Source organism: Zosterops lateralis (assembly GCF_965231275.1).
Source record: "Zosterops lateralis genome assembly, chromosome: W".
Classification (NCBI taxonomy): domain Eukaryota; kingdom Metazoa; phylum Chordata; class Aves; order Passeriformes; family Zosteropidae; genus Zosterops; species Zosterops lateralis.
This window is the reverse complement of record NC_139801.1, coordinates 16168904-16187367: the sequence shown is the minus strand read 5'-3', so window position 1 is coordinate 16187367 and position 18464 is coordinate 16168904. Positions and strand designations below refer to the sequence as shown.

General features: G+C 45.9%; 1 protein-coding gene across 1 annotated transcript in view; it reads right to left on the bottom strand.

The window, feature by feature from the left end:
• Nucleotides 1-18464, bottom strand: part of LOC310922046 (ubiquitin-associated protein 2-like) — a 208823-nt gene that overhangs the window by 2950 nt on the left and 187409 nt on the right. Inside the window, 5 exon segments of the mRNA XM_083882345.1 lie at nt 535-602; nt 5652-5762; nt 5843-5942; nt 8026-8240; nt 9658-9736. Coding sequence (XP_083738471.1) covers nt 535-602; nt 5652-5762; nt 5843-5942; nt 8026-8240; nt 9658-9736 — 573 coding nt within the window.

Here is an 18464-nt window from a genome sequence, read left to right as displayed (position 1 = left end):
ATCCATTCTTCTGAACTAATGACTCCAACATTTTATTTTTATTTCCACAGCTACTATGCTCCTTTTTTCCCTGACCTCTTTTTATTCAGTGGGACATGGGATGGCAGCAGCTGCCTGAAATCAGTCCTTCACACATTATGAGGGCTTAGGCTGGAATTACAAAAGCAGAAGTACCACTTGCAATAAGATTTTTCTCACCCTGACCAAAGCTCAACCCAGCCACTTGACTCGCTTGCTTTGAGGGATATTTTGACCAAAAACATTAGTGCCATCACACTTCATTTGCAACCAGGACACAGTACATGTGGTGCAGCATGGGCAGTGTAGAGTGCCTGCACCTATGCCAACAGCTGCCAGCAGGAGCAGTGGGACAGAGGGTGAGACTCCTCTCCAACAGCAAACAGCCAGCATAAGAAATGCCACAGCCTGTTGACCCTGAGAACCAACTGGCTTGGGAATGGCCCTAGCCTCCTCCACAAGGGAAGCCATCGGTCAGGCCTCAAGACCACAGGGGAGGAGTCCAGCATTGCTCACCTGAGTCTTGTTATAGACTGAACCACTGATATCAGGCACACCCGTGTTACTTGAGGTCACAGAAACACCTAGAAAACAAAAGCCAGCCACCAACAATGGGAAAGTCAACAATCACCTAGCATGAACCCCATGCTTTGCTCCCAGCACCTCTGACAGCCTCAGTGGATGCACCTTTGTCTGCAAACACTGCACCCCACACCCTGATGCTGCTGCTGGCCCACCCAGTGTGGTTCTCCGTTCTGTCAGACCCACAGCACTGCACATGGGAACAGAAGAAATGGTTTGATTCCTCACTCCCACTGCAAAGCAGGAAAACAGTCAACTGGAATAAATCACCCACATTCACAACCAAGTGGTTACCACTTGGATTCAAATGCACTTCACCAGGCAGTAGTTGGCTGCACCAAACACTCATTTAAGCTCTCAAAAAGACAGCTTTCCCTTAGGATTAGGGGTGCATTTGGCTCTACTGTAGCATTCAACAGCTTTCCAGTAGTGCACTGAGCAGATTCAACATCTTCTACACATTTGAACCCTTGTCCTTTTACATCCTACGGAAGAGTAAGGTCTGCAATGCTCCTCTGCCCAGAGAAAATTAATGTACCTGATTCAGGCTGCCTTCCATCTAGACAGCCTGGTACCATATCAGGCTCAGGAACACTCACCAGCAAGGTGATTTTCAAACCAGCCAGTTATTCAGTCTTATAAAGACTGTCTCTAATAATTTCATGTGGATCAGAATAAAACTAGCTGTTTCTGGCCAGTGAATCAGAGGACTGGGCTCAGAGGGTGTGCACTGGTTTATGGTTGTTCCCTTCCTAGGACATTGCTCCTTTTTGGATTGCTCCTCTACAGATGAGAGCATGATCAGTTCTTGACTGAAGACAACATTTCAAATGCACAGCAAATGCTTGGTACTTGTTTAAGTCCAAGGATGAACTAGTTAGTGCTAAGCAGCTAAGTATATACTTCTCAGGTCTAACTAGCATGTGTCGCCCTGATTCTTTAGCCTTCTGATTGTTTACATTCTTGAACTGGAGTTTCTCAAAACAATGTAGATTGTTTTCATATTTCTCTGTGATGGACTTCTGAATTGACCACTGGGGTCAGAGAGGTGTTCCTCCTGTCCTCCAATCCTTGAGCAAATTCCAAATCCTATTTAAACCCCAAGTCATAATAAACTGCCCCTTCTTTTCCTCACTTCAACCTGACCGGTGAGTGTGTGGTTCTTTCATGTCCCTAACAGCGACATCTGGTGACCGCTCGTGAGAATTGTTGGTGACTAGCCTTTTGCAAAAATGGTATTCTCCGCATCCAGAGTTGAGGCTTTGGTCCTGGACCTCTGGCAAAGCAGGCTGGAGCAGAAAAAGGCTTCCGTTTCTGGCGATGATTTTAGGCGTTTGTATTTTTGTGGAAAACACTACGGTTTTTTTCCTGATGCCACGAAAGCCATTTCACGGAATGCCTGGGGCCAGTTTGGCACCTTCCTCGCCCAGGCTTTGTCGGCAGGTTGCGATGCAGCTCCGGTAGAGTTACTGGAGCTCTGGAAACAGTGTTATGATATTATGGAAAGTTATGAGAGCTCCGTAGCTCCTGTGGGGGCCTGTCTCCCCCCTGGAGAGTTTTCCAGCACGGATGCTGAGGGGGGAGGAGAAGACGCGCCCCTCACAGAGGCTGAGTTGGCTTCTGAGCCAGAATGGGGGCAGGAGTTTTCCCCCCAGAACGCCGTGCTTGAGGATGTTTCCGTCCCTGGCGGCGAGCTCAGTCTCCCGGGGGGGCGGATGGGCCTCCCGGCCAGCCGGTCCCGGCCGACAGGCTGCTGGGTGGCGGCTCGCGGGCTTCCGGCAGCAGCGGCCACGGTGGCCGCACCGGCCCCACCTTCCCCGCCCGTCCCTTTGGTCCAGGAGGTGGAGGAGCGGGGAGGTGTCCCCCCTCTCTGCGCCCTTCCGGCGCTGCGGGAGGGTGAGGAGTCGTTGGCCTGGCCCGCGCCTCTGTTGGAGGCTGGTGCCGGGGCGACTCCATGTGGCATTGCTACCGAATACTCCCTCAGAGCAGCGGACGTGGAATTGACTCCGTCGATGGTGGGGGGGGCGGCGGAGGGTCCACCGAAGGCGGCCACGGTGGGCTCGGTGCCAGCCGCCGCGCCTGCGGAGATGACGGAGACCCCAAGGGGTGAGCGGTCTGTCCCGCCGTGTGTGGGGGAGGCGGCACCCCCGGTGGGTCTCCGCGGCACAGGCGGGACCATTGTAGGGGCAATACCAGCCCCTCCCCTCCCCTCCCCGCGTCTGCCCTGCCGTGCGCGGCGAGTGCCGTTGCCCACGCTGCAGGGGCTGGCCCGGGCCCGAGTGGCCTTGAGCCACGCCCCGCCCCGCCCCGCCCCGCCCCCTCCATGGGTGCTGCTCCGCTTGCGCCGCCTGCCTTAGCCTCCCCGCAGCCGGGCGGGTCTCGGATGGCGGGGCGGGGCGGGGCCGTGACGCGGCTCCGCGAGCTGCGCCTCTCCCGGCGCCCTGTTCCTCCGCGGTGCTGGATGGGGGGAACCGAGTGACGGCCTCGATCCGTCTTCCACCGGGTTCGCATGTCCTGGCTGGACCCGTGGCTGTAGCAGGGTCTCCTGTCTGGGCTGCAGTGGCCAGCGCTCCTGCGCTGCCGACAGACACGGGCTCCGTTGGGGCTGGAGTGCCCCTGGAGCCGGCGGGCCCGGCCTCGCCGCCTCCCACGGAAGCCGGGGTTGCAGCAGAGTCCAGCCCTGGGGGATCGCTTTTGGCGCAAGTGGGGGCATGGGCACCAGGAGGCCAGTGCCTCCCTGGAGAGATCACGATTGCTCAAATTGGATTTTTTGAGTTTTCTGTTCACAGGACAGAGAGCCGGTGGTGAGAAGACAGCTGTTCTGAAGCTACTGGGCAGGCTCAAGTTCACTGAACTGTTGTTCTTGCCAGAGACTGTTCTGAACGATTTTTACCCTGCCTGTCCCTGGAATGGACATTGCGATTCTCTCCCTTGCCGCTTGGCACTCTGGAATGGACTCTCTCTCAAGACAAATTAGTCACCCTTCGAGACTTGGTTCAGGAGCTGTTGGACCAGGGTCAGCTGGAATCTTCTACCAGTCCTTGGAACACTCCTGTTTTCTGCATCGAAAAGAACTCTGGGGAATGGAGGTTGTTGCAAGGCCTCCGAAAAGTTAATGCCGTGGTGGAAAGCATGGGGATGTTGCAGGCTGATGTGCTGTCACCACCATGCATCCCGCAGATTGGCCGATCCTCATTGTGAATCTGAAAGATTGTTTTTGTGATTCAGCTGCATCCTACAGGTATCATGGGACAATGGAATGATTAATGGTCTAATCCCTTGCACATTTTGGACTGGATCATCCTGCCCCATCAGCCACAAAAGACGGCAAATACATTGTCCGAGCTGATTGCTCAACACCAGCCGCAAAAGATGGCAATCACTTTGTTTGAGCTCATTGCTTGATTGATAATTAAATGCAGGCAACAGTGCTTGCAATTGATGGGTGCAGATTTCATACTCTCGGTTTTACGGGAGACATTTGAACGGAGCTTTGCAAGCAGTGTTTTTCTGCAAAGTGCTCTGAAAAATTTTTCAGGGCAGATCACCTGTCATCTGCCCAGCCATAAGTTATTGCAAGTGGAAAAATTCTTTAAAAATACCCAGGAGCCAGTGCAAGGACCCACTGTCTTTACTGATGGTTTGGGAAGGACAAGAAAGGCCATTGTTACTTGGAAGGATGGATCTGAGTGGCAAGTTTTGGAAGGTCATGTGGATGGGTCAGCCCAATTGGTTGAATTGAGGGCTGTTGTCATGGCATTTCCATGTGTTTCCCAGGAACCTTTCAATTTAGTCATGGATTTTGCTTGTGTGGCTGACATGGCACAGCAGTTGGGTCATTCAGTTTTGAAGGGAGTCAGTGATGCTGCTTTGTTTCATTTGCCGAAGACTGTGTTGTGTCATTGAGGCAAAAAAACCCCCAAAAACAAACCAAAACGGGTTCTTCAAAACAAAAACGGGGAATGCAGGGTGAAACCCCGCAGAGTCAATTGGCAAAGCTTTGCATACCATCAAGCACCTTACTGGTGCCACAGAATTCTATTAACCCTGCCATGTTGAAAGCTGGAGACCGTGACCAAATGAAAGGCGGCAAATGGATGAACCACGGAGTGATGACTTAGATGCAGATGACGTGACGTGCGTGTTCACTCCGATGGTCCTTCCACAAGACTGAACATTGTTCATTTTTCTTTTTTCCTTTTCTTTTTTCCTAACTCAAAAAGAGTGAGATGTCGCCCTGATTTTTTAGCCTTCTGATTGTTTACATTCTTGAACTGGAGTTTCTCAAAACAATGTAGATTGTTTTCATATTTCTCTGTGATGGACTTCTGAATTGACCACTGGGGTCAGAGAGGTGTTCCTCCTGTCCTCCAATCTTTGATCAAATCCTATTTAAACCCCAAATCATCATAAACTGCCCCTTATTTTCCTCACTTCAACCTGACCGGTGAGTGTGTGGTTCTTTCATGTCCCTAACAGCGACACGTGCAGAATAAAGCTTTCATATGAGTTGTATAAATTCTTCAGCCTTTACAGTCACAAAGGAAACATTTTCATGCACAAAAGAAATTGATGAGTTACAGTGATGAGTACAGACAGAAGCCAAACAGTCCAGAGATGTGTGAAGTGCCCTGTTCAACCCTAACACACAGCTACCTCAAGTGCCTACCAAGAAATCCAATTTAGTCTTCATTTGGCAGAGGACAATTTCAGCAATAGCATCCAACTGCTTAGGCTTCAAAAACACAGCACTGCTGCAGGATCACTATATTCTTCAGCAAAGAAAACTTTGGCAGAGGAAACAGCTTACTATTTCTCCCATGTATAACTGTGGACAAAGCTGCACATTGGCCACACAAATCCTTATGCAAAGTTCATCTGTGAGGTTTAGAAGGAACGCTTGGGTCATTAAAAAAGCATTTTGTATATGTGAGATGGACAAACAGCTTGGATCATGACCCTGTTTAGAGCTGGGTGCTGTGTTGACTGCACAGCACTGGGAGTTGGCCCTACTAAATCCTGCTCAAGAGCAATCTCATGTTTCATGTTACCTTTCCCAGGTCCAGTGCCAGCAGATTTGTTTTGTGCTTGAGATGACCCACTGTAGCCTCCTTTGCTGTAATCTCCAGCTGCTGTTCCCTGTGTTAAGTCATCATAGCCTGCTGCTGTGTACAAGACAAGGTGTTACAGTAAGCAAGCAGCTCTGCAGATATGCATGTGAAAAGCGCAGTGATAAGCATACCTGCTCCATAGCCATGCTGCCCATAGCCACTCCCTTGCTGAAAAGGAGTCGAGGTGGTGTTCAGGTTGACTCCATGCTGTTTAGCAGATGCTGGAGGTACCTGGACAAAGGAAGGAAACAAAGACTGTTGACCAGAGAATTGCACACAAAACACAAGGTCCCTCTGCCATCTAGTGAAGGCACCTTCACCTTGTGGGAAATTCAGTCTGGAGTTGGGAGCATTGGGCTGACATGGGACATGGCACTCATGCTTCCAGAAGTAAATTGCTGTAGTGGCTTTATGCAAGCTCCAAGTTTTCTGCCAGAGCTGACCCCTGATTACAGCACAACCCTCTCTCAAAACAGGCTGTGTATTTCTTTAGAATCATAGAATCATCAAGGTTGGAAAAGACCTCCAAGATCAAGTCCAACCTTCAACTGAACACCACCTTGTCAACTAAACCATGGCACTAAGTGCCACATCCAGTAATTTCTTGAACACTTCCAGGAATGGTGACTCCACCACCTCCCTGGGCAGTCCATTCCAATGCTTAACCCTTTCTGTGAAGAAATGTTTCTTGATGTCCAACCTGAACCTCCTCTGGCACAGCTTGAGGCTATTTCCTCTTGTCCTGACCCTTTTTCCCTGGGAGCAGAGCCCAACCCCCACCTGGCTATGCTCTCCTGTCAGGGAGTTATAGAGAGTGAGAAGGTCCCCCCTGAACTTTCTTTTTTCCAGGCTAAACAACCCCAGCTCCCTCAGCAGCTCCTCATAGGACTTACTCTCTAGACCCTTCCCCAGCTCTGTTGCCCTTCCCTGGACATGCTTCAGCACCTCAATGTCTTTCTTGTAGTGAGGGGCCAAAAATTCAACACAGGATTTGAGGTGTGGCCTCACCAGTGCCCAGTACAGGGGAATGATCACTGCCCTGGACCTGCTGGCCACCCTATTGCTGATACAGGCCAGAATGCCATTGGCCTTCTTGGCCACACTGGCATATGTTCAGCTGGCTGTTGACCAGCACACCCAGGTCCTTTTCTTCTGGACCGTTTTCCAGCCACTCTGCCCCAGCCTGTAGCACTGCAGGGGGTTGGTGTGACCAAGTGCAGGACCCAGCACTTGGCCTTGTTGAATCTCTTTTGTACACTGACTGTAAACAGCAAATTGTCACCCACAGAATCAAATGAAACACCAACTCCTGCCCGAGTCTGTTTCATAAGACACAGTAGTACAGGGCCCTAAAATAGCATCATCTACCCTTCTGCTTGGAGCATCCCTCTTCTCAAATAACATTTTCCCTCCTGAAACTCCCTGCTCTCTGACTTAACCCAGTCTCCTCCATCCTCAAAAGGATTTCCTAGGCATTCTTAGCTCTCTGACTCAGCTTTGGATCTCCCTTTGACTATCTGGAGGGTGCTACAGGCTTTCAGGAACACCAAGTCCAAGAGCTGCAGCTGTCTGCTATTTACAGTAACCTGCACAGGAATCCATGAGCTCTGGCCTTTTAAATTTCCCATTTTCTTGAGAAAGAGACTGCAGCTGTTTTCTCATGTGTGCATGTTTTTGGAGATCCCTTACAGACTGGGAAAGATGACTATTCTGCTGCCATGAGACCCCACCTGGAGTACCATATCCAGTTCTGGAGCCCCCAGCACAAGAAAGACCTGTTAGAACAAGTCTAGGGAGGGCCATGAAAATGATCAAATACTGGAGCGGCTCTCCTTTGAAGAAGGGCTGAGAGAGTTGAGGCTGTTTAGCCTGAAGAAGAGAAGGCTCCAGGAATACCTTATTGTGGCCTTTCAGTACTTAAAGGGAGCTTATAAGAAAGACACAGAAACATTTTTTTTACCAGGATCTGTAGTGACAGGACAAGGGGGAATGGCTTTAAAGTGAGAGGGTAGATTTAGATTGGACATAGGGAAGATGTTTTTTACAATGAGAGTGGTGAGACACTGGCACAGGTTGCCCAGAGAAGTTGTTGCTGCCCCATCCCTGAAAGTGTTCAAGGCCTGATTGGACGGGGCTTGGAGAAACCTGGTCTAGTGAAAGGTGTCCCTGTTCATGACAGGCATTGGAGCTACATGATCTTTAAGGCCCTGTTCAACTCAAACCATCCTGTGATTCTAAGATGTAGGTTTGGGCTGAAAAGAGCAAAACCAGAGAGGCACACAGGGAAGGTTACAGTTTAGGCTATCACACTTACAAACATGGTTGGCCCATATTGGAATGCACTGGGAACACTGGGCACACCAGCATAATAAGGTAACCCAGTGTAGCTGTACCCTGGGGGCAGGGTCGGATTGAGGAATGGCTGCTGAGTTGTATGGTGAGTCTGAGTCTGGTTCTGCTGCGACTGGGCAAGCGTGGTAGCAGGAGCAGGGGAGGTAGAATCCCCACGGCCAAATTTTGTTACGTCACCTGTGAAAGAACAAACTCATCAGAGAAGCTATCAAAACTACACCAAAAGTGGAGAATTCAAAGGATTCAAAATCTCTGAATACAAGTAGACAACTACAGAAGAGAACACATCCCACGCTTGAAAGCCTGCAGTTGTTCATGGGAAGCCCTCTCCTAGTCTCTGTTCCTGATGGCTACAGGGACATTGCCTGTTAGTGGCAGAGAAATCCATGCCATGGCTAATCCATTGTTAAAATGGAGATACCAATACTTACCTATCTCACACAATCTGAGTGGATTCATTATATCAGATCATTGCAATAAAACATGCTAAAAGCAAAAGTATGGTAAACAGCCAAAGAGCAAATAGTTGTTGGGTTAAAGTGTGACTCTCCTAGAGGTTAAACTGATTAGCTAAGCTTCATGGGCTGAAAGCAAGTCAGGATTTACAAGAAGTGATAGGCATATTTTTGTCAGTCTGTTTATTTGCCAAGCAGGACTAATGTCTGGTTCCTTACACCATCAAAGTTCTGGAAACAATAGCTGAAGGCCAGGAAAGCAAGACTTGCATCGTGGGCCACCTTTTTTAAGAAGTAGGAAGGGAAATTTGGTTATTACACCAAAAGCAGACTCCCAACAGAAATGATTATGCAGCAGAAAAACTCCTGAACACTTGCATTTTCTGGTGGCCTACAGAGCACCATGCTCACATATTTTTAGGGAGGTGACATATATCACTCATATCTCTCTCATTCCCAACTAGTATTCCTTTATGTTGGTTACCAAAAAGTATGACAACACTTACTAGCATCATTATAGGAATTTTAACACCTATAGCTACAGTTTTAAGCTGTAATCAGATTGCAGTAAAAGAAAACCACTGGCTGAAAATCCTGGATAGCATTAATGTCATCTTTGCACAACAATAACTGAAGAGCAAGAGTAGGAATGAGCAAGGGCTTCTTAGACGACATGCTTTTGGGAATGAAGTCCATTAGATTTGGAGAGGGTGAGGGAGCCTGCTAGAGGCAGCTCCTGCTGAGAACATACAATACTAAAATAGCAGTAACAAAGGAAAGCAAGCCAGTCAAATTTCAAGAAGAATGATTAAGCTATGGAATATTTTTCAAGCACCTCTATGTGCTTGAGAAGGAAACTAGATGACACTACCATTTAAATTTGTAACAATTTTGCACTTACTCTCAAATGGTATCCAACTTACTCCCAAGAACCTCTGAGTCACATATGAATTACTGACCAAAACCATGAAGAAAAAAAAAAAAATCAATGAAAAAAAATGTCAGGGTTGAAAGATGCTTGCTTTTGTTTGGCTAGTTTGGACTGATGGGTTTAACTGCCTACAGAAGGGGAAAATGACTGCTTTTTCAACAACAGCAGCACATCTCACTCACCATCCTCATGTTTAAATAATATTCACCTGAGTAGTGGTTGTTAGCAAGGCTTCCATCTCTGCCTGTCAAGGTTGCAGGAGCAGGGAATGTAATTCCATAGTAATCCTTAGAAAAAAGACATCATCATTTATTAATAGCAGAAATGCTGAAACCATAACAGAGCTGGACAACTCTTATGAACCCTTATACTTTTTATGATATAACTCTTGTATTTCTTTTAAGCATAAGAAAATTTTAAAAGGAAGAACTAAAGGAAGTTTGGATAGAAACTGACCTTATAATTTACAGCATAGCTGAAGGTTTACCTGTATCCTCAACTTCAAAATAAACCTATTCTACAGACATTTTTAATATCATATTCAAATACTAAATCTCTCAATGGTAAATTAATGGCAATGACTAAACGCTTACCCCTCCCAACCCGCAGCTCTGAGCTGTCATATTCCAGTGAGACTGTCTGGAAGAGCAACAGATCATAATGGGCCAAAGACCTAGGTTCAAGCCAGGACCATAATCACAATGTGGATGTAGTCTAAAGGTTTTAACATGCTCTATTTTCTAAAAGTAAAAAACATCAAGCTAGGAAAACAGCACAAACATTTAAAAAACTGTTGAAAAAGAGTTACCACCTGATGACTGGAAAATTTACTTAAACTATGTTACAAGAGAACTCAAATCAGTAGTCTCTAAAGTGAGGTGCACAAGACAATCCACTGGGGTGCATGTATAAATTGGTTTTGGAACCATTAATAAATAAAATTTAAAAAAATTAAAAATATAGCATGAAAATAAAAATTTGTTCTCATCCTTTTTTAAATTTTCATCCTTTTTTATTTTCATGCATGTTTTATAACATACATATTAGTACAATAGTATACATAAATAATTTATAAATAAAAATATATTGGGAGTGCTCACAATTTTTTTTTGCTGATGAGGTGGTGCAATCAAAAAAGGTGGAGACCACTGCCTTAGATCATTCTTCTACAGGAAGGTAAGAAAATCCTCACCCTAGAAAGCTCACACTTTGACGGGACATGCCAGCAAAACCAAAGCAATATTTTGTCTTCAGTTTGGAACAAAAAGAGAAAAATTTGCCCTTCCCTTACTGAGTGAAATCCATATGTGAGGCGAGTACTCTAAGTAATTTTCCTCCTAATTCTTATGGTTTTCTCCCCACCACCTCCAATCCATCAAGAGTGTCTTGTGTTACAATGTAAGGAATGTATTCTATCACCACCTATATCACCTTCTGATGAGCTGTTAATAGTTGCTCATTTGCAACAGCTGCCCAATGCACACAGCCTAAAAGGGGGCCATCTCTACTAATGGGCCATCAAGGACTTACCAGCATGACTCATAGAATTACATCATCTTACTGTGAAATTCCCCACCCATCTGAGGCTTGGAACACCATGATACAACCACTGGGCCTCCAGAGAAGGACCAGACATTTCTACAGGATCACCACTTTGACAAGATCACATCCATCTCTCCAATGGGATTGCTACCACCACCCTGACCAACAGGGTGCCAGATCATATTCTGACTTTGTTGGTTTAAGCCAATGTTCCTGTAGTATTGCCATTTTTTAAAATTGTCCTATTAAATTGTAGTTCTGATTTGGAATCTCTTGCAACATATTTGTGTGGAGTTAATTCCTCCTTCTGGCTTGCCTTCAAACCAGCACAAAGAGTTAATGTTTTAACCATTTACATATCAATTTCCACAGTCTTCAACACTGGAAAGTATCCCTTCCATCTCCTAAACCCAGTCCTCCATCACTGAACATGAAACCATCTGGCAAAGATTTAGTATTTCAGGTGCTTACTGTAATTTGAAACAGTGTCATATTTCATCCTTATTTCCTTTCCACGTAATTCCACCTCAACAGCTCCAGCATGAATCACTTAGCAAAACAACCAAATTCCTACTAAAAATCTTTGCAGGTTACTCAAAAGCAGCACATCCATCTCCTTCTGGGGAACATCATAACACAAAGAGCAGATTTGGAGACGAGATCTGAACAGGATTAATTGGACATGAACTGAAACTGACACAGTAGCATTTTTTCCCTATATAAATCAGAAAAAATATAACCAAATCCACATGAGAACAGGATCTAAGGATTGCAATTATTACCACTGCCCCTCAGGTAGAGGATGTGCTGGTTTTATCCAGGGTAGAGTTAGTTTTCTTCCCAGTAGCTAGTATGGGGCTGTGCTTTGGATTTGTGCTGAACATAAGGTTGATAATATATAGAGATGTTTTTGTTATTGCTGAACTTACACAGAGTCAAGGCCTTTTCTGCTCCTCGTATGGCCACACTGGGGAGGGGGCTGCGGGTGCGTGGGAGGTTGGGAGGAGATGCAGCCTGGACAGGTGACCCCAACTGACTCAAGGGATATTCCAGACTATGAGACATCATGCTCAGCATATAAAGCTTGAGGAAGAAGGAAGAAGGGGGGATGACACATTTGGAATGATGGTGTTTGTCTCCCCAAGTCCCCATTTACATGTGATGGACCCCTGCTTTCCTGAAGGTGGCTGAACACCTGCTTGCCCGTGGAAAGCAGTGAATTAATTCCTTGCTTTGCTTTGCTTATGTGTGCAGCTTTTGCTTTTCCTATTTAACTGTGTGTATCTCAACCCACAAGTTTTTAAGGTTTTAGTCTTCTGATTCTCACCCTGATCCCTCTGGTGGGGGAGTGAGCAAGTGGCTGCTTGGGGTTTGGTGCCTGGCTGGCATTAAACCATGACAGGAAAACTACATCAGCACTGAATATCCCTATCCCACACACTTGTGCATACACACATTCAAAACAAAAATCATTAGACAATACGAGTGCAAACCAGTTATCTTTACATTTCATGCCCACCCATAAGAAAACATCAGAAGAGGTTCTCTGCTCTTCAAACAACATGGGTATTTCCTGACCTACAGAAGGCATGCAGGAGAAGGTGCCTAAAGTCAAAACTGAAATATCAGGAATAGACTCAAAATGAAAGACATAAAATGACTGAAAAACAAGAAGTGTTTTGATGTTATAGATGTAAGTTGCACCAAGCAGCTCACTAGGTACCCCACACACCAGCTAAGGCATTTAAAGATCTCTACTACACAGGTAGCCTGCAACAGGCTAACAGAAAAGATAGCATATCCCAATGTAATATACACCAAAATTAAAACAAACAAAACAAACAAAAACCCCAAAACACAACACAGTGAAAATTTACAGTATGAACATTAACATTACAAAATTGAATTAAATTTTAAAAGACATACACACATTCTTCCCTCAACTCACTGTATCAGCAGCCACCAGTACCTCACTATTGGAAGCTTCCCAGGAAGCCGTGACAACTTGTACTTGGGACTCAGCCCACTTTCACTTTCCAGATGTAAACAAGACCAGCATGTCAAAGACAAATATTTCCATCAGTTCCTGCCTCCCATACATGTAATGTTGCCTAATTTCTACAACAAATTCAAAACACAATAAAAATACCCCAAAATCTAGAAACCACAACCATTGCATGAATGATGAAAAAATCTTCACAACATTTATGCATTTATTTATAAATATCAACACACTGAGGAGAAACTGGGAGGGAATGACATATGACCCCAAAAACATTCTTCAAGATATTTGCAAAGAGAGAGGAAACACTCTTCCATCAGCAAGGCTGTAGATGTTATAGGGAAAGGTGGGAGAAAAAAAAAGATCAACAAACTAAAAATGCTTGTCAATAAGAAATAAAAGAAAGCATACATTAACTCATATATACAAAAATAAGAGCATGAAATAAGAAAAATAGATGTTGGTTGACAAACTTGAAAATAAAACCAAGCAAGACCACTCACAAACAGACAAAAAGGAAACCTTAAAATGCATCCCCAGTACAGCTACCCCAAAAGCCTCTGCAACCATGCTTTCATCACCCACTGAACCATAACAGCACAGTGTAGAAAACTGCCAGGCTTGCTGTGTCAAAATGTGGAGAACTGATGAGACCAGTTGAGCAAGAATGTGAGCTGAGCCACTTGCTTATCTTGCACCTGGCTTGAGCAAGGGCATGCTTATCTTAACAACTGAATGATGTCTGGGGTGAAGCAAAGGCCTCACCTTGATGTCTCAATGAAGCTAGAAAAACAACCACAGAAGCCTCACAGAACAGCACCCATGCCTCTCTACCAGACATTAGCCTCATACTCGCTTATCCACACATAACAAGTCTTGTTAGAAGTTTATAAACTATGACCTAGTCTCACCTCCTCAAGATTATAAATCTGGTCCTTTGCAAACACTTGGTAGAGAGGAGAAAAACCTCCTTAAGAGGAGACACTTCACTGATTGCTGGGCAGATTGACAGTTCTGACTCATTTTCCTTTCTCCCTTAGCAGGGATGCCTCTTTCAGTAAGAAACTGCATTTAGCAGATGACACCCGGGTGATAATAAGCTTAATTAAATGTGAAGTTAAGCTTAGTGAACTATGATTTTTTAGCTTAATTTATCATTGGCTAGCCTTAGGATATTTAGCATTAACACAGCAAGAGCATTTATCAACAGCAATTCTGAATCTATCTGTCGCCTCAATAAGCTATCTATATTGGACTTTGTGAAACTGTCTCAATGAAAGTCCTTGAAGATGCTCTGTCAGGCGAAAGTCAAATTCATACTCTTAATGCAACACACAGGACCCAGGCTTCCCCCACACTTCAACAGCAGCCCTCAGGAGAAAGTAAACAGAAAGCAAAATTGAAAATGTAAACAGAAATGCTGTCTAGATGATGATCAAAGGAAAGCCACAGAACCATATAAAGTTGGCTGCCCAGAAGCAATCCAAGCACAGTGTTTACCCTCACCTACCACCAAGCTTGACCAGGCTCCTGCCATACAGCACCCATGCAGCACCCACAGCTCTGCCTGCAAGATGGTCCCCTGGTGCTCCTACTCCTGCTGGCTTTTGCCACAGCCCTTGCTTGCCACCACCTGCATCCCTGTAATGTCACCTTCCCCCGGGACAGCTCCCAGCCCACCACAGCCCTGCCACCACCAGCATGTACCATTTGCCTTCTACATCCTCTTCCACATCAACCACCCACAGCAAGCGGTCACCACTGCCCCCCACATCCTCCAGCACCTCTTGTACATCCTCAGCAGTCTCAGCACTCCCCAACAATGGGATACCCAGGCATCGCAGGACCTCCTCAACAACCTCCAGCATTACATCCACCACATGGAGCAATGCATGCCAGTCAATGGTATGCTCTTTGAAGGCCAAGGGTCTCACAACCTGCTGTTCAGTATCAACAAATACTTCAGGCTAATCCAGGACTTCATCTGTACCCACAGCAACAGCACCTGCCTCTGGGATCATGTCCAACTCAAAGCTTGCATCTGCTTTGAATATGTGGATACACTCATGTAGCAGATGAAGAGTCAATCCCACCAAGCACACCTGCATCAAATGCCCATCTCCAGCCAACATCAGCAGCCACAGATTGAGTGGAGGCAACAGCAGCAAGGGCTGGGATTGCTCAGCACTGCTCATACCTTTTCCAGTCAGGAGCCTATGCCAACAGGGAAACAGGCATGACCATGGTGAGGCTGGGGCCAGGCTGCGACACAGCCCATGCACTGGAGCAAATTGCTGTGCTGTAAGGAGAAGAAGGTCATCATACATATATGTGAAGGGCAAAGACAGAGTCTCCACAGGCAAGCAGGGATGAGCCTCCCTCCTGCAGCCCATCCCACTGATGCCTCCTGCCCTGGCTGAAGGCTCTGGACAGCAGGCCACTCTCAGGGACCCACCATAGTCCTCCAAGTCCACAGGCATCTCCCACTGATGCTGGACCCTCAAGCACATACTCGCCCAAACAACATGCTGCCTGCCCTGCACACTCCTCTTCCACCACCACCCCTCTCCATTCCAAGCCATTTCCCACTGACAAGATATGAAAGCCATCTCCACCATCCCATCACAATCATTCAGCAATGCTACAGCACGGTTTGGGGCCAAGCAGGGTGGCATGGACAAAGTGCACCTGAAAGAGGCAATGAGGGAGCCCACCAAGGCCTGGGCAGATTTGGACAAGGAACAGCACTTCAGTGCTACCAAACCCACCAAAGAAACATCAAAAAGCCAAAAAAAGCATAGGAGATGCACTACTCATTGTTGTCCTACAACAACCACAACTGGCCCAGGATGCTCCTGCCCATGGTCACACACCAGTGGCCAGGGGGACCTGCCTCACTACATAAAGTACATTGGCCTAGGCCTTCCTCACCCAAACACATCATTAGGAAGCCAAAAGATACACCCTGCCAAACACTACCACTCAACATGGCTCAAACCAATCAGCACAGACAGGCCAGAACAGCATTCCACATGAAGGAAACTGCTCACTCACCACTATTACGTTACGGTTGTTGGTTGGACAGACACACGACAGGACTCACCAAGGATCCCGGTTTATTGTTCAGAGCCCTCTTTTATAGAGGGTTCAAAACTCCCGAGCTAGAACAGCTGATTGGTCATGGGTCTCAGCACCACCCAGCTCTCTGGCCTATGTCTGCATACAAGGTTGAAAAGGACTGGCTAGGGTTCCCTGTTTGGGTTCAAATCCATCCTATGATTGCTCACCCAGGGACTTGTTTACTTCTAGGCCAGTTGAGTGTGGAGGTCTGTTATGGCCAAATTTATCTTTGCAGCTACAGACCAGCTGCAGCTGTGACAATTCGTCCTTTTTGTTTTATTAAAAAAATGCTCTGTTCTCCTACCTGCAAGGGCCCTTTGCAGACAAGATGACAAAAGACAGCATGGGTCTAGTTTGAATGAGGCTTTCCACCCAACTCGACAAACCTAGCTGCCCCAGCCAGCGATGTATCCCATGTACCACTGGAGAAGCAGCACTCACCTCCAGGAGCTGTCAGGCGAGACCACCAATAACACAATCCTTCAAGCTAGCATGTCACAGGCTAACTGCTTAGAAGTTACAAGTACAACTTAACACTTCAAACAAGAAACCATTCAACTTTTAGAACCATCAGAAAAACCCAACTAACAGGAAAAAAATTATAAACAAACAAAATCTTTAAATAAACTGTCACTTCAAGAGTCCCAGATTTCCATGAGGTAGGTGCACAAGTTGTTTCAATCACTGTTCCACATACAGCTCTACAATGTCTGTTGAGGGGTCGTCAGGGGAGTGCTGCTTGTGGTTCCGGGCAAGACATAGGGCAGGACATACACATCTGGCAGGTATCCAACGCGTCCCGGTGTCCATGGAGACACCAGCGTATCCCTGTCCCCAAGTAATAAGATCCCACAGACCTTCCCACCTATTGGTGATAAGATCTTGCACTATTACCTTGGGTTTGGGCTACTGAGCATCACTGGATGATTGTAATGATAGAAAGTGATTTTAAATTACTGAGTTCTGGGAATTTTCTAATACTGTCAAACGATTTAGGATATAAATAGCTTTAGCTACCCTACTCTGTGGGGGTCTCACCACACATTCCTTCTTTTTGTTTATTAAGTATACATTTTAAAGTGCCATGTGCATGCTACACAATGGCTTGACCTGTTGCTGAGTGGGGAATACCAGTGTGGTGTGACACACCCCAGAGCTGTAGGAATTGTATTTTGTGAAATGCAAGTAGGGCCATTGTCTGTTTTGATGGTATGGGGGATACCTAAAGAAGCAAAGGCTGATCGCCAATGTGCAATGGCATCCAGACCTTTTTCTCCTGTGTGAACTGAAGCCCATATTGCTGATGAAAAGGTATAAATGGATACATGTACATATTTTAGACATCTGAATTCAGAGATGTGTGTGACATCAGTTTGCCAGATTTGTAAAGCACACAGTTCACGAGGGTTTACCCCCATCTGCAGTGGTGCAGTGTGGCCTTGGCACAGGTGTTAACTATATTACAAGCCTCTGTGTTTGATCGCTTGAACTGTCATTGTAATGCTCGAACACCTTGGTGGAAAAAATTGTGTGATGCCTTTGCTTGTGCAAGCATGTCTGTCTGTGGTGCTGTCCAAGCAGGGCCAGCTAGGCAATCTGCTTGAGCATTGCCTTCTGCAATGAAACTTGGCAAATTTGTATGACTTCTGATGTGCAAGATATAATAAGGGTAAGTTCTGGCTTTGATGGTATGGCACAGAGTTTTTAGTAAGTTAAATAGTTGTGCATTGTTAATTTCTCTTAATAGTGCTCTATCTAATCTCTGTGTGATATCAGCAACATAGGCAGTCACTCACAACATTTAGAGGAATGTGGGGAAAATGTTGGAAAGCCATAGCTACAGCACGTAGCTCAACCAACTGAGGGGATCCATTCTCATAACCTTCCAACGTTTGCCACTCACCTTCCTCTTTCCATGTTATAATGGCTTTTCTTGTTTTTCCAGAACCATCGGTAAACACTGTAACACCTTTAAGGAGTGTACGGCTATTTAGAGGTTTTAGAGACAGTGCAGTTTCTCCACTTAACCGCAGTAATTTATGGCTTGGTAGGTGATAAGTAATTTGTCCTGAGAAATTTTGCAAGGCACTTTATAAAGCTGTGCTCTTGCAAAACACCATTCAAATTGTTCTTGTGTCACAGGTATAATAATTTTTGAAGGATCTTTAGCATTTAATTGCAAACACCTGTAATGGGATTTGATAATTAACTGTGCAATTAGCTCAAAGACGGTAGGTGCTGTCTTTTTTGGTTGATGAGGTAAAAAAATCCACTCTAGAATGTGCAAAGAGTCAGGCCAGTGAGTATTCCACTGTCCAATAACACCAGTAGGGTGAAAATCAACAAAGAGA